Source organism: Atractosteus spatula, chromosome 5, assembly GCF_055471065.1.
Source record: "Atractosteus spatula isolate fAtrSpa1 chromosome 5, fAtrSpa1.hap1, whole genome shotgun sequence".
NCBI classification, from domain to species: Eukaryota; Metazoa; Chordata; class Actinopteri; order Semionotiformes; family Lepisosteidae; genus Atractosteus; species Atractosteus spatula.
The window spans coordinates 62,362,452-62,383,847 of record NC_142710.1 but is presented as its reverse complement, the minus strand read 5'-3'; the positions used below and the strand labels follow the sequence as shown (position 1 = coordinate 62,383,847).

At 37.6% G+C, this 21,396-nt stretch overlaps 2 protein-coding genes across 2 annotated transcripts in view; one reads left to right on the top strand and one right to left on the bottom strand.

Annotated features, from left to right (window-relative positions):
* The window catches only part of acad9 (acyl-CoA dehydrogenase family, member 9), a 14,826-nt gene extending 8,335 nt beyond the window's left edge, over window positions 1-6,491 (top strand). Inside the window, exons 13-18 of the mRNA XM_088916430.1 lie at window positions 659-738; window positions 1,720-1,846; window positions 2,517-2,594; window positions 3,388-3,516; window positions 4,888-4,960; window positions 5,460-6,491. Of these exons, the coding sequence (XP_088772556.1) occupies window positions 659-738; window positions 1,720-1,846; window positions 2,517-2,594; window positions 3,388-3,516; window positions 4,888-4,960; window positions 5,460-5,560 (588 nt within the window). The 3' untranslated portion in view covers window positions 5,561-6,491. The remainder of the gene's footprint in view (window positions 1-658; window positions 739-1,719; window positions 1,847-2,516; window positions 2,595-3,387; window positions 3,517-4,887; window positions 4,961-5,459) is intronic.
* On the bottom strand, window positions 5,466-21,396 carry cfap92 (cilia and flagella associated protein 92 (putative)). Its single transcript, XM_088916431.1, has 17 exons — window positions 21,044-21,396; window positions 20,357-20,556; window positions 18,687-18,906; window positions 18,111-18,248; window positions 17,789-17,903; window positions 15,703-15,872; window positions 15,415-15,570; window positions 13,386-13,570; window positions 11,799-12,706; window positions 11,118-11,312; window positions 10,431-10,722; window positions 9,850-10,014; window positions 9,240-9,452; window positions 8,361-8,514; window positions 7,794-8,005; window positions 6,588-6,745; window positions 5,466-6,118 (listed from the first exon to the last, which is right to left on the bottom strand). Exons 1-17 carry the CDS (start codon window positions 21,336-21,338, stop codon window positions 5,929-5,931), a joined length of 3,966 nt encoding a protein of 1,321 aa, XP_088772557.1. The 5' UTR covers window positions 21,339-21,396; the 3' UTR covers window positions 5,466-5,928.

The following is a 21,396-nucleotide window of genomic DNA, read 5'->3' as shown; positions in this document are numbered from 1 at the left end:
TGGTCCCCTCATAAACACATTGGGAACCATAGGAGGAATAGTTGTATAAAATACAATTTATTATTGTTAGAAATTATCATTGTGTTATTTTGTGAGCTTTTTTATAGCTCATTAGGAGATGAAAACTCCTCAAAGGTATACATTTTATTTATAAATCACATTTCCTGGCAGTCTGGGTTTAGGTTTATTCTCAGTAAAGGACCAGTAGAAGCTCCTTTAGCTGAAATTTGCAATACTGAAATTATTACAGTGGATTCTGTTGAAATTCCAGCAGGGATATTTGGGAAGTACACTCTCCCCAGTCATGAGCTAATGGATGTAATATCAGTCCTTGAATGCAGGATTGTAAAACAAATTAGCATTTCATCTCAAGGAACCGCATTAGGTATGATGTGGTGATGTGGGGAGCCGTTGAATGAATTATCTTGAAACTAATTCGGTTATAATGGTGTTAATATTATGGAAGCTATTTGAAAAACATAGTTTGCATTTGGATATCACGCCTTTGTAATTAAAATGTTTACAGGTTTATAACTAAACTCTGACATCATATTTAAATGTTGCATTTTAGAGGTTGAAATATTAAATGTGCTCTAATTGTTTTTAATGGTAGCTAAAAATCATTAAGATAACAGTGTTTAAATTTGTCAATCAACAGGGAACCAATGAAATCCTGAGAATGTATATTGCACTTACTGGAATGCAATATGCAGGTAAAATCCTGACTGGAAAAATAAAGTAAGTATTTGCCCTGTGTAAATTATAATTGCAGTGAAGTCTTTTCAGTTATTCAGAATGTTTTGTGTAATGCTTTAAACTCACTGTGACCCTGGGGACAACATGATGAAGTTCTTGTTTTTCCATGCTCAAGTTCAACCAATTGATTACTTTTCTATTTGTAAGCTAAAAAAATAATGTTAGGGTTTTAGAAAGATATAGATCCACTGATGGTGATTACCAGGATTCTGGTATCAGTAATAAAAGTAGTAATATATGACAGTTTACAACTTAAAGCAACAGGATTGGGAATGTTTTTAAGTAAAGGTTTATGGCAAAGTCATTCTACCAGATTGAGAACATATGAAGGCATTTAAAAAGAATAAGTAAAAAACAGATTTGTGCATATTTGTGATGAGGAATGTTGCTTAGATCTTATCAAATATTTCTACCATATCCCAATAAGGCAATAAGAGTACAGCAATGAAGAGCATGTAGAGCAATGAAAATATTGTACATTAGGAAAATTCACTGAAAGACTAAAATATTTACAAAAGCACATACTGAAAACAAGTACAGTACATGGATAACACTGCAGAGATAAATTACTGTATAGGGTTGACAGTATTTGAACACCAGTTAAAACGTCTGTCCATTTTCGGTAAGCTGCTTATCTCCTGGTCAGAGTCACAGCAAGCTGGTGCCTGTCAAAGAGGCATAAGACTGAAAGCACATGACTGCTCTCCTGCTGGATAGCACTGCAGTCCATTGACTGTCCAGGACTGCAGAGAAAGGGACAATAGAACAGCCAGACTAGTTATGCAAGTCTCTGGGAGGTGAGAAGAAGAATTCTGGAAATGTGAGGCAGCAGAGCTAACCGTCTTGTCATTGTGCTGCCTAGAGTCAAATCAATAAATCATTTAGGAAAGATTGGTGTGCATTATTACATTTCCTTCCATGAAGTGGAGAGAAGTGTTTTAATTCTTTTTTTTGTCCACTAAGGGAGATGAAGAAAGGTAATATTGGAGTTGTGCTGGAAATGTTTGGAAAGAAGCTGCGTGATTCGGTCAGCAAGAAGGTTGATTTAGGGCTGACGGGCAATGACGGTGTAGTGCACCCCAGTTTGACGGTAAGCAGCGATCCACCTCTGACCCTTCAATTAACCGCCTTGGTATGACAGCCTCTGCTGAGACTACAAACCAGGGGAAATTGAAAGCTAAGGTCTTGCTTCTGGCTCCGTCTACTCTCATTTCATCATTGCAGTAAGTTTTCATGGTTGGCAGATGACATAGGGACCTCAGAAAAAAAAATGTTGAGAACTGCTAATAAACATTGTGTTGAGATGAATTTTTTTATAAAATAATTTCAAATCTTCTAGTCTTTTACAGCACACTGAAAATGAAATGCCTATTAAAATATTGTATTGCATTAAAACGTAATGTTTTACAAAGTCATTTATTGTACATTGTGTTCAGTCTCCTGTTACCAGTGGTCATTTGTGATGTAACTCTTTATGGCCTGTTTTTTTGTGTAAAAAAAAAAGTTTTCATAAACTGCAGGCTGCTGTTCACCTTAATATCATTCCTTCCTCCTCTTTGAAGCTCAGAATCAGGCTTTTTCTACTGACGGGACTTTCAAGTCCCAACGGGCAATAAAGTTAATGTGCAGGCACCAACTCAACCAGTTCATTGTGTGGAAGATGTATGGAAAACTAATCAGGGAACCTTTTTGCTGGAACAGATAAGACATTACTTTTCATACAGGCCACAAAGCCTTATGGCTTTTTTTTTTCTTTGTAGGACAGCGCAAAGAAGCTTGAAGAAAATGTGTATTTCTTTGGAAGTACTGTTGAAAGCTTACTTTACAGATATGGAAAGGTAATTCCTTATTTCCATTACATATTTTGAGCTTTTTAGATCTTGTAACATTTGGTCTCAGTACTCTCTTGTGCTTGGTTTATTGCTACAACTTACCCATTTCAGTCCCTTTATGACATGGTTATTCACTAATATATCAAATAATTATAATTATAATGTATAATATAGAACTGGAAATAACAAGCTAGATATGTCAGCAATTGAATAAGATTGAATTAAAGAACTTTTTATGAATTGAATAAAAGAACTAATTTATCTTAGTGCTAATTAGGGGTAATTTTGGTTATTTTTTTCTGCTTTTCAAACTTCATCATATGAATTGTAAAATACCTCAGATAAGTTGGGTTGGATTCCCTGTTTACAACATGTCATACAAAAGCTGTAAAAGTTTACAGATTGTGGTTCTCCAGGTTACAGGTGATCATCTGGTTGACAGCTTGCCCTTGTAAATACCAGTACAAATAACCTTCAGATTTTGAGTGGTTAACCTCTTTCCATGTGTAAATTCTTTAGTCTTTCATCAACTGTGAGCATGTCTTCAGGAATGCAACTACAGTATAGCACAAAACAACCCCCTTTGTCAGTACACAATAAGTATCTTCTACCGTAGGAATATTAGTAATTGTATTTTATATAACCTCTAACCTAATTTACCAGGATGCGGATGATTTACAAAAAAACATATATGGCAAAAAGTTTAATATTTAATAAAAAACTCTTCTAAATATATGTGATTTCCAGCCTGGATACTCGTAGGAGCAGTGATCATGTTCGCACTCTCTTTCTCTCCCAGACGATTGTTGATGAACAGCTGGTTCTAAAGAGAGTGGCCGATATCATGATTAACCTTTATGCTATGACAGCTGTTCTGTCCAGAGCAAGCCGTTCCATCAGCATTGGGCTCCGTAACCACGACCTCGAGGTACAGTATGGTTCTAGACAATAAAGGATCGTTGTTATCGACAAGCTGTGGCTGGGATCCCCAAGGCAGTAACGCACAAACAGCTCAGTGGCGCTGGGGGGTATGGTTAGGATTAGTTAGCTGGGCAGCTCTCAGCTACTGTCGTAATCACAATTTTCCGCCATTTCAGAAGGAGTGAGGGACGCCCCTCTCCTCTGGCCGACGCAGAATATTTTATACAGTACGTCTTGCTCGTCCGCTAAACGGGAATGCAGTGGTCGGAGAAGCCGCTCTCCGGTACCTCGTTTTCCCTGCATGGTAGGAGTACAGGGCGTTGTCATGGGAGCCAAAAGGTGAAGACAATTGGCGATTTCAGTTTGGGTGGATGTATAATTCAAAATAAATTATTTAAAAAATAAAGATTTTAAACTTTTTTATTCCCAGAAATGATGGAATCACAGATCGAATTGAATATAAGCAATACAGGCTTTAAGCTTGTTCTTTGCATTTAGATTTTGGAAGGTCCAAACAGCAGCTGGTATGACCTCCCCTTGTGTTTGCTTCTGTAACAGTTTTAGTTTGACACGTAGCGCTGAACAAAATGCAGACTAGCGTTGTGGTTGAACATGTTATTTCCTTGCAGTGAAACATTTGTGTGCGGCTCCCATTCATGTTTTATCCCTGTAATTAATGATGAATGGAACTGTTTCTACACCATTAACAGTGAGAAATTGGGTTCCTGGCGTTGGGAGCTGGTGATATGGATCTCAAGTTTGCAGCAAGCAGATGGAATTTGAATGACTTTGATTATTATCTAGTTTCCTTTGTGGAAATTGTTTAATTCATTAAAAATAGCATGACAGCAGGAAATGGTAATGGTAAACTGAGAAATATAATTATGCTTGATTCAGAGAAACTTTTGATTTAGCTCAGCCAGCTGCAACATGATGTTATCTGTTAAACAATACTTTGCATTTTGACTATTAGGTGCACATTGGAAATGTTACAAATGAACATTTTTTATAAGGTATTACAAGACCTTATAAAACACATAGCTTTACCTATTATACACGATCATCAATCGCCTGCCACCTGCAATTTTCTTCTCACATATGGGTTGTTTTTCCTACCCTTTTGAATTGTTTGCATGTAGCCTGCTGGATGTTGATTTAAGGTTAATATTGGTAACAGATGTTTGTTTCCTCTTAGCTTGCAATTTTTAAAATATAATATATATAAGAAAAGTGAAACCCAGTCAAGAAAAGTATCTGAAAGTGGTGTTCTTCTGGCTGCAAAGTTATGTATGACTGTTAAGAAGAAAAGATTTGATTTGAAGATTCCGGCATAGTATTTGTGCAGAAATATAATATTTTCTTCTTGTGTGAATCCTAGGTGCTACTTGCAAACACATTTTGTTGTGAAGCTTATTTCCAAAACAACTACTGGATGACTCAGCTAGAAAAACGTAAGTAGAACAGATGGAAGAAGCTTTTTCTTTAAGTTTATTTAAATAAATCATATTTGTCTCCGCATTTTAGTTCACATTACTACCACATAATCACTTAGGTTTTCTTGGGTTATGATAAATTACGTATATATTCTTTTTAAAAAAACATCAGCAAGCAACAGGCTCACACACAGATACACAGACACCAATTGTGCCAGAATCCAGTTAACTTACTGTACCAGTATGTTTTTGGACTATGGGAGGACACCAGAGCTCCAAGTGGAAACCCACATGAACATGAGGAGAACATACAAACTCCACACAGATAGCAGAGGTCCTGAATGGAATACAGGGTTCCAGCACTGTGCCACCATTTAAAGAATGTTCGGAAATTCCTTAAGATACTACGTATATATAATGTTTTTTACACTCTTTGATTTTTAATTTACACCTTGAAGTAAAGTAAAAGACTTAAGTAAATTCACAGAACTATAACTAACTATAAACTTTGTTTCAGATTCCCCGGAAAACAACGATGACAGCATAAAGAAGATTGCTAAGCAAGTGCTGGACAATAGGGCATATAGTTGTTCACATCCACTTGACAGAACTTTCTGAAGCTCTCCTGTGTGTGAAAGGCTAACTGTGAGCCCAGTTTTGGTTACAGCTATTCTAAATGAGTCATTTGAGAATTATTTTGAGCTGTTCTAATTTTGTTCTAACAACAGTTAACTTCAGTTTTTCAGAAAACAGTTTTGCGTTGTAATTAAAATTGTGAATATTTTTTAATTAATCGTGGCTATAAATGATCTCTCCCGAATAAAACACAGTTAAACAGTTACTGGATTTACTACTGAGCCACAGCTGGTACAAAATAATGAATTTATCAAAACATGATAACTCAAAGTGCCTTATTCTTAACATTATCCACATTGTGTTACACCATTTTAAACTTTGCAGATATGTTAAAGGGAACCTTTTATTCATTAGATGACCTGCATGATGACATTGCAGCAAGTCTGTGTCTCCACAATGCTTTTCAGTGGCTGGGTTTTGACAGCCACTGCTGTCTCAGAGGGGCTGTTATGCTGTTGAAATAAGTACCCACTCCTCTCTTCTTCAGTAAGGGGTTTGGCTGCACGCTTGTACCGGAATGACCTGTCTTTCCAATATCCTCTGCAACAAGGAACACAAATAAGCACTTTTTGTAACTTTTTAAAATCTTTTTTTTTTATATATTTGCAATTCTTGAGACAAGTATAAGCTGAAATGCAGAAGGTCAGTATTAGTTGTTTGCAGTAGTAATTAAACTGCTTAATCATGCATTTTCATTGCTGATATAAGAGGCAGGAATTTAATTATGGTTAACTTGCCACCATACTGCATACTTTAAAGAAGTAGTGAGTATACTGTACGTTAACTGCTTTAAAGTATTTGTGTTACCTTAAAATACTACTTTCCAGTTTGTGTTTTTCAATTACTCATTCCCTCTTTCGAACCAAGTCACATTTCTTCCCATCATAAAAAATAAATCGAAATGGGGCATGGGCATTGACTCCAACTCTGATGCTTTCTTTCAATAATCTCCCCGTGCGAAAAATGGATGGAGACAAAAATGCATGTAAGAATAAAGAGAGGGACTCACATGAAAGGTTGTCCTTTCAGCTGTTGAAAACTGGAGCGAGGTATGAGGTTCTTATCCCAGCTCAGGCTGTGGTGCTCCAGTAAACCTGGTGCAAACCCCGCTCTGACCTCTTGAACAGACTCATATGGATCCTGGATCACTGACAGTGCTGGAATGGGCTACAGCAGACAGAAAAAAACAAGAGAACAAAGCAGACAACTACTTTTTTATAGGTGTCCACAGGTGTATTAGCAGACGACTGCCTAAAAGGAGTTAGTGTATTGGAAGCATTGAGATTGTAATTTCAGTGACATGGTAAAAGTACTGTGTACAAAGTACAAGTTTCTCCTATATTTTTCAGAGATGGGACTTCCATATATCCATTTAAAGTTAAGATTAGAAAGCAAGACTCGCACCGTATTAGCAACAAAATAGTTTGACTTTTTAACAACTTAGGATTTTAGTAAAACAAAACCTACAATATGTTGCATTAAATATGTGAAAATTACAGTATTCTTTAAAATGTTTAATGTTAAACATCTTACATAAGTGTTATTATATTTATCTGAAAAATCTTAATTACAAAACTAAAGCATAACCATTATAACGGTGTCTAGATACTATCATTATTAAAGACAGTCACTAGAATCTTTATAGATCAGGCTCTGTTTTTTGTTCAGTTCACTTCATATAGGCTAACAAAATTCTTTCACCTTTTTTAAGACTTATTTGTCTGATTTTGGCACTGCAACTGTTTTCATTGGTTAATCAAAACAGATTTTCCGTTCTTTACATCACTGATTGACATTTAACACTTGAGCTCATAGGCTTGTCATTAAGATGCACATGAGATCTTGACAAAGGAATTCAGCACAATGGGACAGAATTACATTGACACAGACCACCCCGATGTACTATTCTTAACGCTTACACTATAACTCTTTGTGTGTATGTGTATGTTTCAAATGCCTTAGCAGTGATGGTATAGCTTGCTAGCTCTTCCTAGTGCTATACTCATATTTTCTGCCAGTATTTGTCTGATGTACAAGTTGTGATGGTCACGGTCATTTTTAGGAAAAACATTCAAAATTTAAATCAAAGTTAATGTAGGCCTATCTATAATCTAATTGTATGCACAAATACATAGTCTGTTTGAACATTCTTCATATGAGCAGGGTGAAAGCTACGTTTTCATTTTTATTTTCCTGGAGTATAAGATTCACTTACCTTGAGGACCATTCCTGGCCTCCTTAGGGAATATTTCACGGGTTTGTCCTTCAGCAGTTCCTGGAATCTGTCCATGTTACCTCCAACTGTGTGACACTTAAACTCTAAAGAGTACCTGTTGAGTTTCATGTCATCAGTAGCCAGCACTTTACGTAGCCATTTCATATACTGCTTCCTGGCAGCTTGAAGCTGCTCATCATGCAGATGATCTCCTGGGGGAGAGAACGTAAATTAGAAAGAGCTTCTGGCCATTGAATACTACATCTGACATACTACATCAAGATGAATTAACTTAGAGTAAGCCTAGTAATTTGGCCACTGATCCTATGAATTAGATAAGAATAATGCCACCATTCAGTAGCATATCTTTCAGGCATATACTGTACAACTAGGTACTGCATAGTGTACTGCTGTTAATGTGAACATGAGCAACTAGGGTATTGTATTTCATTGTTGTATTATGTTGTTGATTTGGTCACCAAACAATTTGGCATCAGAAAAATGACCTGATAAAAAAAGAGCAGAGTAGGTGACAATCTAGTCACTGCAGAAGGTATTCAAATCTACCTGCCAGGAACATTGAAGCTGGCGGCACGGGACTGAAGAGGGGTGGGGGCTTTTTGTACAGCTCAAAATCCTCATTCCGTTTGCTCCAGCTCCACCTGTCACGAGACAGCGTAGGCTGCAGAGAGTTTGCATGTAGAATGTTCTCTCTCCAGGGCTGAGAAAGGATACAGAAAATTTAATTACAACTGATTTGGTTTTGTCACTGTGAAAAACAAAATTAATCATATTTTGTGCAGAGCACAATTTTTTCTGAGGGGTAAATAACAGTATGATGTTTTTTTTCCTTGCTCTAAACTTCCTAGTTTAGCAATGCAATTTGAAATGACAAAGTGCTGGAAAAGTCTTGAAAGTGGTACATTAAGCCAAGTACAAAAATAACTAAAGTTGCCTTTAAATACGTGACATCTTATCTCTACATACAGTATAGCCATCCTTCAAACGCAAGTCGCATTTAACTCACTAGGAGGATGATTATGTATTTATACACTGTAACCATCCTCTTTTTCAAGGATAAAATTACTGAACGAGTCCTCAAGCACTGCGTGTAATTGTTTAGACAGACTCCTTGCCTTCAAAGGGGTACATCATTATGTGATGACTACATTCAATAAAGCAATCACATACCAGAGCTTCACCAGAACAATTCAGAAGTATCAATCATTGTGAATTACCTATGTCACATTTAGCGTTACACGATACTCTCCTATGCTGTGACCGTTTCATACGACGGGTCCCTGGGAACAAGAATGCCATTAAACTCAATCCCTTTGCATAAATACTGAGGAATTCCCATAAAAGTAGTATTTCCCTTTTGGAAACACCGCCGTGAAACCAAATACAGACAGGTCTCAGTAACTGAATCACGGCGCCTGACAGGACCTTTCTCAGCTCCTCGATGTGTGCTTCATCAGGCTTTCTGTGATGTTCGTTTGACTCAATGCTGCTCTTGAATCCAGGGTATGTGAAGCCATCACAGGTACGCCAAGCAGCCTTTGATCTGGCTTCAGAAGCCCTCAGCTCCCGTTCGATGTCCACGGGGTCAGCTGTGGCTGACAAGTACTCCTGGCTGTACGTGAATCGCCGTGAAGTATCCTGGAGGGCGAACAATAGCTTTACTCTCATCAGTTCAGAAAGAGTTTGTGAGACTGAGGAGAAAAATGCTTGATGAATAGCTTCACTTATCTGTGCATAGTACAAGATTCAAAAACTTGTATTCTTTTTTTTTTAATAACTGTTTTTGCCCAATACAAAAGGTAACAAATGAAATAGTGTGGTGCCCCACCCAGGTGGAAGCTTTACTTGTTATGTTCACAAGTTATTTAAAACCACTTGGTAACACAAGTAAGATCTTATCTAAGCTTCTGATTGGCACTGCTTTAAGAACAATTACAGACAAAACTGTTATCCGAGCTCTGAGGAGAGTTTCTAATAACTACTGGATAAACTCGGAGGTTAAAAAAAAAAAAGAGAATTAGATCTTCACTCCTACCTTTGCCATCTCTCTCCGCAGAAGCTCTTTTGCCTGCTCTGTAGAGTTCAGGGCGTGAGTACTGTAGTTGTGGGCCTCCTTTCCAGGAGCGGGTAAAGCTGCAATTGTATCAGGTTTCGGTCTTTGTATTTTCATACTTGCTTGATGCACTTCTTCAATATTATCCTGCATCATCAAGGAAAACAACACAAACTCTTGCCGTAAGATATCGTGGAACAGAGGGTAGTGTGCTGCACATGGTTCTGTATGTCTTGAAAGGAATTAACAGGCAAAACCTTCTGCTTAGTACACATCCAGAATCAGACATAGGTGTTTTATACATGTCAGAGCTATCTAAAGAATAGTAACGATGGCCCTTATGAGGTTAATGAGTCAAATTTGAGGCAAATAATCACGCAGGCATCCCCCTATTCTTACGGTACAAGAAATAAAAAAGATTCAGATCACTGAGATGGAGAGATAGCCCTTACAGAAAGAAGGAACTCATAGCCTCACTTTGAAAGTTACTTGTCTGTGTTTTTACCCCACCAAGCTTATTCCATTGTAATAAAAACAATGCAATAGCTGACCTTCACACCAACCTTAATGAAATCTTTTTGCAGCCCTTGGTGCTCGCTTAAAATTTTGGCCTTCCATTGCACATACTCGATGTTGTGCGTGTCAATTGGGCTGCGCTGGGGCTTCGGTTTGGCAGTCAGGGTTAAACGTTCTGCGCCCTCCAGATCAGGGGCTCTCCCGAGCTCCTTGGAAGCTTCTTTACCTCCTTCCATAATCCCAAACTCTTTGCTTACGCTGAGAATCATCTCCGCTGACGGGAACAAATTGCCGTGCGCGACATCTTTGAGCTTCTTCGCTTTGCAAATGAGGTCTAGTCTATGACACACACATTTCATTCAGGAATAGCGTTGGGCAGTAAAAAGATGAAACATCTACCTCTACATAATTTTTTTTCTTTTGCAATTAGATTCAATGTATGAATGTGTTTAGAAACACATTGGCTGAGCCCTCAATATTAAATATTGAATTTATTGTGTGCTGGTGTAGCTGGATATTGAATATTATAAACAAACAAATTTCTGGAACAACAAATGTCTATGTGCATTTGTTGAAACAAATGTGCATTTGAAAAGAATTATTTTTCTTTAACAGGAACTTTAATTTTTTAACCAAGTGTGGTTTCAATTGTGAACTGAAATTGTGCTGCTTTAAACTACAAGCAGACATTTTCTGTATGTGCAGTGCAAACTAAATGAATAAAAAACACATACCGTGACAAAGCTTGGAAGCAAGCCAGAGGAACCATATCTCTTACATAAAGCAAAGGCTGCCTCATTATATCCGCCAGGGGTTCATGAAGATGGATTTGACAGACATTAATGTCCAGTGTAGCATACAGCCGCTGCTGGAAGCACAACTCAGAATTATAAAGGACTTCCACATGTCCCACATCAACACTGGAAGACCTGTAACGTATCACAGGCAAACCATTTTAATTCACTGTAATCGAAAAAAGGTTAACATTGTTTTAAACAAAAGTAATTGGATCTGAATTACAGCAAAACTAAAGTATTTGGACTCATCGTGGTTCTGTTACTCATAACTACATTGGTTTGATAATGCAAGAGGTTCCAAGTGACAGGAAAGGAAGATGATGTTCATCACCGTAATGGTTTGGCTGGAATTTTTACCCAAAGTAAAAACTTAAAATTAAACTCTGAGTTTAAGAAAAAAAAACTGAATGATTTTTTTTATGCTTAGCAACCTACAGGTATATCCAAAGGACTGTCTGTGCTAGAGAACATTAATGCCACCCTTGAATGTTTCACCTGTTTTTCTCATTATACTCAACCTAGAGTAGCAATTCCACTTTGTTCCATTTTTATATAGACTGGCCACATAAACATCACTTCAGATTGCTCACATACTGAGTCAAGGGAAAATAACCTTACTTTGCTGGTATGTTTTCCCACAATCGTCTGATGGCTTTGCTCTTCAGCCCCTCTAAAATGAAAAGGTGGATTTCCCCATCCTGCACGTGAAAACCTGTCACAATATCCAGATTCCTGCTCTCTCGTTCCTTGGGTTTCAGTTTATAACAAGACAGAGCATTTTCAATCAAGCTGTCGGGATAAGAATGCAACTGAAAAGCAGCAGCATTGATCCTGGAAATCTCAGCCCTCAGCTGGGACAGGACAGAAGTATTATTGTATCTGAAGATGTAAATAATGCGTCCAAAAGGGCAATCTGATATCGGTCCTTCGGCAATGTTCAACTCCTGGGGCAGAGGACAAGTTACTTCAATGCTGATTTTGAGTTGAGAGTTGGAATCCAAGTAATGGCCTGTGGGCAGAGGGGGATCCTCTGGGCCATCTACAGAACCTGATAATCCAACGATCCTACCATCCCATCCACTCGTTTCTTTACCCGTTGGGTCTGGAGGAGGTGAAGAATGGATCGGCACCCTCACTTTCAAAGACGTCTCCCCCTGTAGCAGATCAGAGAGGTCAACCTTCGCGATGCCGTACGGATCATATGATCTAGTCTTGTGTTTGAAGGGATTATGAGTCGTTCTTCTGCTGCTGACGAGACCTACGCAGCTTAATTTCTTGTCTTCAGGTTCGGCGCCAAACAGCGCCGGCTTTGTGGGTGGCTTTTCTTTCTTTCGGTCTCTGTCATGCACCTCGATCTCTAGAGGGGTACCCCTGAGGTACTCTCGCAGCTCGCCCGGGCTCAGCAGGCCTGTCAAGATGACGTTGACATCTTTGAAGTACACATGTGTCCCATGCGGTCGACCTTTAGTCCGATGGGTGTTCATGTTGTGGAATTTATAGCAGCAATATACTGGTGCACAGATTTCCTGGGCAGAAGATTGGAGGGGAAAATCATAAAACTGACAAAGTATCTGCATTTGCCATTTACAGATGTATTTTTTTTTAAAAAAAGCAAAATTCTGTACAATGTCTCCTATCTCAATAAAATCTGTTTATCCATAGAAACAAACAAACATTTAAAAAAACCTATTAATGGCCTCATAAGTTTTAACTAAAAAAACGACATAATGTGAAAAGGCACGCAATATTTTAGCACAAAAACATCACATTGATTTTAAACATCAGCACAAAGACAATTCATATGGAATGCTTTTTATGGGTGTTTCAAACTCAAGCAATTCTGAACTCAATATATCTTGACTTTATTCCATTCCAGAGTAAAACTTAAGTTTTTTTTCTCCGACATAAATGTGATAGCAATTATGTTGAGTTGTAAGTAGGGATGACAGTATATAATTTTCCAAGGAAACTGTCATGTTTCATCAAACTTTGTTGAATGTAAGGAGGAATAACAAAGTTTTTCTTTCACATTTTAAGCACTGGCTATTGAATGTAGGGAACATAAAACTTAATATACCACAAAATGAATTATGGTGTACAAAACGTTCTTGTTCCATAATTAATGTCAAACTAAAAGAAAATAAATTAAGAAGTTTATAATTCAGAAAACATGAATCAGAAATATAATATGTCACAAGTTTCTACCTTTAGTTTGTGAATAGCAACAGGAGATGTTGGCATAGATGTAGCTGACTCTATTTTGATAACAAGAGGGTTAAGTTCTCTTCTGAGCTCCTCCGAAATGAGAGATTTATCAACAGAGACCGTGCAAAAGCCTTCTCGAACATCAGGAGAGGAGCTATTCAAGCAATTTGTCACAGATTTATCACCTGAAACAAAAAAAAGCAAAAATATATCATGTATTTTTTTTTAATTGAGTGGAACAAAAAAATATTCCACAGCAACTGCATTTTTTTTCTAAAAACATGGGATAAAACATGCCAATGATAATTTGATATTGAAATAGTCTTTTCCAAGTGTCTCCATTTCAAAATGTATGAATAAGAAACACAAGTGGTAGATCCTGTGGAAAGCCCTTTACATCATATTGAAGGAGCAGAAAAATATACTGTATCTCTAATCTCATCTCTGCTTGCTTATCGTCTGATGTTATAAACAAGATATTTACGATAAGAAGAACAATGCATTGGAGACATGAAGAACTACACATTTTTTATTTTTATTTAGAGCCAAAAAAGACAAAAACTCATTCTCCATGGTTTCATGACAATGGCTTTCAACAATACTAAACGAGGCAAGTGTAGAGTGACAAGGACATAGAAACCAGAGATTTTCAAATGATTGATGCTCCTCAACTTTTACCAATTACACAATTCCACGCTTGAGCAGATAGGTAAACCCTCTGAACGTGTTCTCTAGTTTGCAATAGCTGATAAAAGACTGAAGGTTAGATCTTTTGAAGCTTAAAGAAGGAAAATAATTGTGCTGAATATTCTTATTTGCATTGTTTTGTGGTGCTGAACCACATTTTAACACAGCAGCAGTGTAAAAATGACATTCTTACTCCTTTCAATTTAATGTTTTGATAAAAGTATACACTAGGATAACAATCCATTTTACTGCAATAAGAGTTACGATACAATGAGTGGCATTTAGAATACATAACAGTACATGATAATTGTAAACATCTGCGTTTAAAAAAATAAAGCTTTATTCTATCACAATGAGCTTGAGAAAAGTCATCAAGGCTGTGCCTTTTTCTGTGAAAAAAAAAATAGTTTGCTTCATTTCAGTAGTTTTACACTTCTAGAATTTCACAACACATAGCAAGACATTGTCCACAATTATGCACGTGAATTTATTGTCAAATTTCAATGTGTCTAAAACAAAAAAATTGTTCAATTCTTGTGCTCTCGGATACAATTGTGTCCTTTCATGTCCCAAAAATATTTTGATTTGTCTGGCTCCAATTTATGAGCGCGAGGCTGTTTTTCACAAGAAAGGGCTTTCATCAAGGTCACCCACTGTGGCAGTTAGTGAAACACATCAAAAGAGAACAGTGAAGTAGACAAGCTAAATCTGGTGCCAGTCTGCAGGCAATTAGAACATTTTTTAGCACTACTCCCCCAAAGCCAACATCAAAGTCTTACAAAGGGCACCAACATCAATATAAGCATCATGAAACTTTCTTACAAAAGACAGAAGGATTTAGGAAATGTAACACATGTTGCTGTTTTGTCACAGGATATGCGGTTCTCCTTGAGCATTATGGCCACTGAAATCAAGATTTTCAATCCACCTCACTATAAAAATCATATACTGTACCTGCATATGTTGAGTGGCTATTAAGCAACATAAAGGTTTAAAATAAATTGGAAGAAACAGGAACTTATACTAAGGTTTACCTAATTAAAACAATGCTTTTTAAACTTTCCCTGCAGAGAAAATATTTGTATTTTTTTAAACATAATGGAAAAGCTTTCAAACATGTTCCCCTTAATATCTTAAATCTTAAAATCCTTAATTATTATAAATTTGCTCTCCCAGTTCAGAACTGTTGGCTCTTTGGGGGATGAATTCTAGGAACAAAGTCAAAAATACCGTTCTTATTCCTCCTATTCCAAATAGGAGAAGTCTTATTTTGACGTAAGATGTGTTAAAGAAGTTGCAGATCCATATGAACTGTACAAACTAGAGGTCTCGACGAAGGTACCTGCAAGGAAATGAATTAGATCCAACTCAGCTGTTGCAACACCATTCTTCCTCATCAACTCCACTGCTGCCACTCCTTCCAGTGTTTCTTTACACAAAGCTCTACGTCTGCCAGTGCCCTCAATTCTTTCTCTTGCAGAACTGCTCTTCCTGGGATCTGTGAAATGGCAGAAACAATAAATAATAAACACTATATACTGTACATTGGTATTTCATGTAATATATTACGCTGAAAACATTCTTGCTCATTAATGTAAATATGCCGATTTAGTTTCGTTCAGATACTTACACACTACTGTTTTGCTGATTTGTTTCAGTGTCTTAGACTGATCCAGAGCAGACTTCTTCTCTGCTGGTCTGAGTGTGATAGACTGCTCATTGTGTTCAGGAATGACCTCCAGTTTCGCACTCTTTGAGTCAGGAAGAGCACCCTCTTGATCCCCCAAACAGCTTAAAGATCTGAGTACAAATGAACATTAATGTATTTACTCATTAACTTACTCCCAGATGGATTTGATCTGACTTATTCTTGATTTATTCTCAAGTGATGTCCTGTTATGGTCAGCTTTAAATATTACACCACAACCCCATTTTGGACATGCGATAGTCATGCAATCACAGCATCACTTAAGCCTTCAATCATTGCTTTAGACAAACAGGAATCTTGATTAAATTACTGCATACATTTTCTACGCATTTTCTTCAACGGATTGCTTTAGTAGAGCAGACACACATGGCAGGCTATGAGTAGGCCTGCTCTGTCCAGCTTTCTCAGCAGCAGTATTTTGAAGGACTTGTTTTTTGGCAATACACAAGCAAAGCAACTGTCCCGAATTCTGTTGTTCATAAAACACTTTAATAGGGTGGTATCTGAATAAAGTAGTTTCAGAGTGTCATATGAGGGGTTAGTTTAATCTAATAAAAGATGTGCCTCTCCAACTACTAAAGGAGGGCTGGTTCTTGTGCCAGTACAGAAATTAAGTGCACTGCAGCTTTAACTGTTGCCTTCCCCCCAGATTACTTCTTACAATAAACACTCTTGTATTACAGAGTCATAGTACACTATGATGAAATTATGAAAGCTAATTAAAAAATAATTTCAATATAACATATTAGAAAGTGTAATATTTAGTTACCTTTTAAGTTACAGAACTGTCCCATTTATCACAACTTTGGTTTTCCACTGATAAATCAGTCTCCAAAGCACGTTTTAATGATTACTGTATTCTGGCACAATCGAGAGGTAATCAATTTGCCATAAACTGCAAAGTAGAAGGACTGTATTTTGAAGACATTTAGAAACTTCAATTTCTCTTCATTGTTTTGAATCATGTATACTGTATGTAAACTGAAAATGGTTTGCAAGGTTAAAAAAATACAAATGGTTATACAATAAGAACAGGGTGATTTCATATAAACCCACCATTTCATACAAAGTTCAAAACTAAACCAGATGCACACCAATTTGATGTATTACTGTAAACTAAGTGATGACAGATTTTTTTCCCCCAAACGTCTCTACCTTGTAAGAGGAGATAGCACCTGTTTAGAATTATGCATGGAACACAAAGTTAACACCTGACCTGTGTTTTCTTTCTAAGTAAAGACAATATAAATCAGTGCAGCTCAGGTCTATTTCAACAAAAGCCATGTCAAAATGAAAAATGTTATAGGGAAGATTTTGTTGGTTCAATAACGTCATACATTATCATATGGCCGAAACATTGGAAGTCACATTTTGTACTTTGTCTTTCATTAAGCACATACAGCACATCTTCTGGTAACCTTCCTTTCTTTCAGAAAGAGATCACAGTAAAATGTACGACAATCAAAACTCTTGATTGTTTTGGGTAATTCTTTGTCTTAAAATTACAAACAGGAATGCAATATTTTCAAGGGCATGAATGCTGACCTCCTATGGTTATGCTGATATTGCATTTATTCCATGCAAAACACAAAAATATTAATGTTATGATGTCTTTAGTCAGAAAGTGCATAATGTAGGAATATTTCTGAGACATACTGAATGTTACTTTTACTTATACTCCAATGCAATTTCATCATGTTCCACTTGATGGGGGGGACATGTAGATTATACAACTGTAGAAGTGATATGAAAAGGGGGAATATTATAACTTAGTGAATTTGGACGAACTCTTTTTGGAGAGCAAGCTGTACACCTAAAAACTGTACGCCATCTGGTACAGTGATTAAGAATGGGGTCAAAGGTGAATTGCCCTGAAACATGAGCACAATCATGACAAATTCAGTAAAAGGCACATGGTTGCAATTATGTTAATGGCAAGCAAGCATAGCGTAGTTCAAGTTTAGGAATGTATCTTTCCCCCAGGTTGTAAACAGTGAACATTCCATACCTCTGGGGAGAAACATCTTCCCCTTCTGAAGCTGTGGACAGATGACCATGCAGCCCAGTGGCAGAGGAGAGCTTCTCACTGATGCCAATTTCAGGAGCGGAACATTTGGGTTCAGCTGAAAATGATGTTAATGTAAAAAATAAAACTTACATGGAGAAGATGCCACGCGCATAGATGAATACATACTAAAAAAACACCACCAATATCTTGGGTGCATTCCTTCCGGATACTAAGAAACAACCTGACAGCGTTGGTTACTCTAAATTGCTTCCAGGCTGCTTTTAATAACAAATGTTTAGTATTTTGTTTTAAACATCCCTACCTGCTATACAGTTCAGCTCAGACTGCCTTTCAGTATCCATCTCAATGAAACCTTTCTCTTTTCTCCCAGTGTAGCTAGCTTTTGGTTGTCCCTTCTCAAAGAGCTTTCTCTGTTTCAGAACCATGCTTTGCAGCCCACCTAAAAATAAATACATTCCACAGGATAATTAAAGCTGTCCGCTTTACAAAAAAAAATTCTTCTTAACATCTCTATCAGCTGTGAATCACAAGAACCAGCCACTATCCATAACTCTCGACTGAAAAGAATGAACGATTTCACCACTGCTGTCTAGCTTTCTTCGTTCGGGACTTCCACACAGGATAGTGATTAGCAGGTTCGCTCAGAAAATGTTTTGTTGGTCACAACAAAATTGTGCCTTTGAGTCATTATAAGTGATTAGGGATTTTTAAAGGACAGTTCAGCACTGTTATTTAACAGAATACAGTGTACCAGGATCAAAACAATGATTTTTCTAGAATGACACGAATATACTGACATGAATTTAAAGGTGATATTGCTTAATAGTTTACTTTTCCTACTCTGGAATCTAGGAACTCGGTGTTTTAAAAAACGTACCAATATTATCTGGATTCTCCCCACTCTTTCCTTGTGGCAATCTGAAGGCTTTGGGTCTATCATACTTGGCTTTGGCTGACACTTTGTCCTTAGTGTCCCATACCCTAAAGGTGATTCTGTGAGAGGTCAGTTTTAGCAGGAGCTCCCTAGTGACCTTCAGCTCCACGGACTGGCTCCATCCAAGCCATATCTGCTCTCCCTCTTGCCAAGGCTTCAGAATCTGAAGATAGGAATCACCACAATATTAATTTATAGACATTTACAAGTGAGTGAAACAATCATGACTTTGTGTTGAATAAAGCAAATCCTCGATTTCTGTCCAAAATCTTTGATGTGAACGATACGAGGCCAGTATCCTGCAAGCCTGGGTATACTGTGTCTGCAGAACAGAGCAAGTGAAAGCTGCGCAAGCAGACAGAAGTTAAGTGCCTCCGTGGCATTTCACTTGAACTTACTTTGTCAAAAGCGAAAGGCAAGATGACAAAGCAGCACCTCACAATGCTCCTGTCTTGTCACATTGTCAATTATAGGTCACTCTATACCACTGTAGCTCATTAACTCCGCGGTGGAGTTACGGGGTGGTTAATATTTTAAAACCAGCACAGATCCATTAAAACTTAAAAAGAAAAACTGTTTTGGATGCATTAACCAGACAAAACTTAATCATATTAAAAAAAAAACACATGCCATTCACTCCCTAATAATATTATATTGAAGGTTTATCTTCAACTATCCCCTTTTTTTCCATAATTTCTTTACTTTGTAACCATTAATGTAGATATTTTTATTTGGTGCAAGGTGAGGAAACTAACCACCCACTAGCTATAAAAGGGCTAGGTAGTCCAATGACCTCCTCACATCTATAGTCTTTCTTATTTCTTATGTGTTAGAAATTATATATGTTATACTACACAAACTATACACCGCAGTTGTTACAAAAAAAACAAAGTTAGGGCAAATTGCATGAGGTTGACTTTCTTTTAACCTGGTCCTGAGGGACACTACTCTTCAAAGCAGTAGTGTGAAGTTAAAGTCATTAAAGTGTCGTGTTTCATGCACACATTTACTCACTTGTTATCATGGGTCACAAAGCAACCTATTTGAGCAATCAGCAACAATCTCCACATGCCAGCGCCTCATTTTTTCATTTTTTTTATAATGACAATTATCTTGTCAGTTTCAAACTGTAATTGCAGCTTCAAGCCGAAATCTCACATGTAATCAATCATTAAGACAAATAGCCTTTGCACACAGTACTGCTTTGAGGAAGGTGTATCTGATCTCTAAAGAAGACATTGCGGGATATACAGCTGCCAAAAATACTCGACTGCAGTTTTTTCTTCCCGGATCACAACAGTTCACATCCAGTCCAGTTTAACCATACACAAGCTCTTGAGAAAGCTGGAACACCTTGCAGAGATATGTGGTGAACGGGTAATATTGCAAATGATAGAATTTTTACTAAAAACTAGGACCTTAGTTAGAGGTCCTTTATTTTCAAGTGATTTTCTGTCACTGCACAGTATATGTAGCAAGGTTCTGAATCCAGCATTTTTGCATTTGGAAAACAAATCAACGTAAAAACCTTTCAAAAATGCAACAAGACTCAGACACCACCAGGATCTCAATTTTACTCTTGTAATCTAAGCTCTAAAACCCTTATGATGTACCTTGGTTTCGTTTTCCATGTAGATTTTTGCAGCTAATCCGAACATTACCAAATCAATTTTTGTTGGCTCAGGGTCATCAGGGAAGAGGGAGTATTCAATGTGGTAGTAACCTTGAGCTTTAGGGGATTCTACAAATCCACTGGAATTCTTGGGTCTTTTCCTCTCTTTCTCTACAGCAAGACCTTGCTCATCCTCTTCCCCTTAAAAAAACACAAACGCAAATAACAAAAGCTGAAAATAAGGCAAGGCTGTTGGTATTGTTTCTTTTAAAACATTTCATTTCTATTCTTTTAATTGTAAGCCCCCTAAGAAAATGAAAGGATTAAAAAAAAAAACAGCAAGAGGGTGTAGGTAGTGGTAATAGCGAAGGCAGAAATTCAACATTCAAGACTAAAACTTCATGCATTCTGTCACCAGATCTTCACCAGGTCGTATTTACTGTATGCTAGTTTCCCTGTGGCCTGGAATGGGAAGAATCTGGAGCACCAGGAGGAAACACGCCGTGGTGCCCCTAAATTGTCTGTCATACGCCTGTGTAAGTGTGTGTGTGTGTGTCCTGAGGGTATTCTGTCTTGCCTGGTTATTGCACCTCTTCATTGGATAAGGTATTTGAAAAACAGTGGAACTACAAGGACTCACTCCCCACTCCATCATTTGTCTCTGATATAGTATGGCAGACAATAATACCTTTAGGGATTGCTATCGCAATACTGACTGTAAAGGTGACAACATGAGATGAGCACAAGGACTCAGTTTTGCTCCGAGAGGTGTTTGCAGTTACTGCCGTTTGAGACCGCGAACTGCACTCAGACTTGTCGTCTCCTCCATCACTGTATGAAGCGAAGGCGTCCCTCTCCGTCTCTCTTCCACCATCATCCGTTGTAACCCCACTGTCATCCTCGATGGGAGACTGGTGCTTCAGAGAGCAATCGGTGTTGCTTCTTTCAGACTCTGAAGGGAAGCCCGAATCGCTCGGATCCATCTTGCGCAACAGCAAGCAGCAGCAGAAGCAGAGGCACCACAGCTCAGGAGCACAGATC

What these genes read in the sequence shown, in the direction of transcription:
- cfap92 (XM_088916431.1), bottom strand. Translation starts at nt 21,338, where the DNA reads ATGGATCCGAGCGATTCGGGCTTCCCTTCAGAGTCTGAAAGAAGCAAC. An exon ending in ACATGGAAAACGAAACCAAG is followed by an intron (nt 18,907 to 20,356) that starts GTACATCATAAG and finishes TCCTATCTTCAG; the next exon opens with ATTCTGAAGCCTTGGCAAGA. An exon ending in TTGCTATTCACAAACTAAAG is followed by an intron (nt 12,707 to 13,385) that starts GTAGAAACTTGT and finishes TCTTCTGCCCAG; the next exon opens with GAAATCTGTGCACCAGTATA.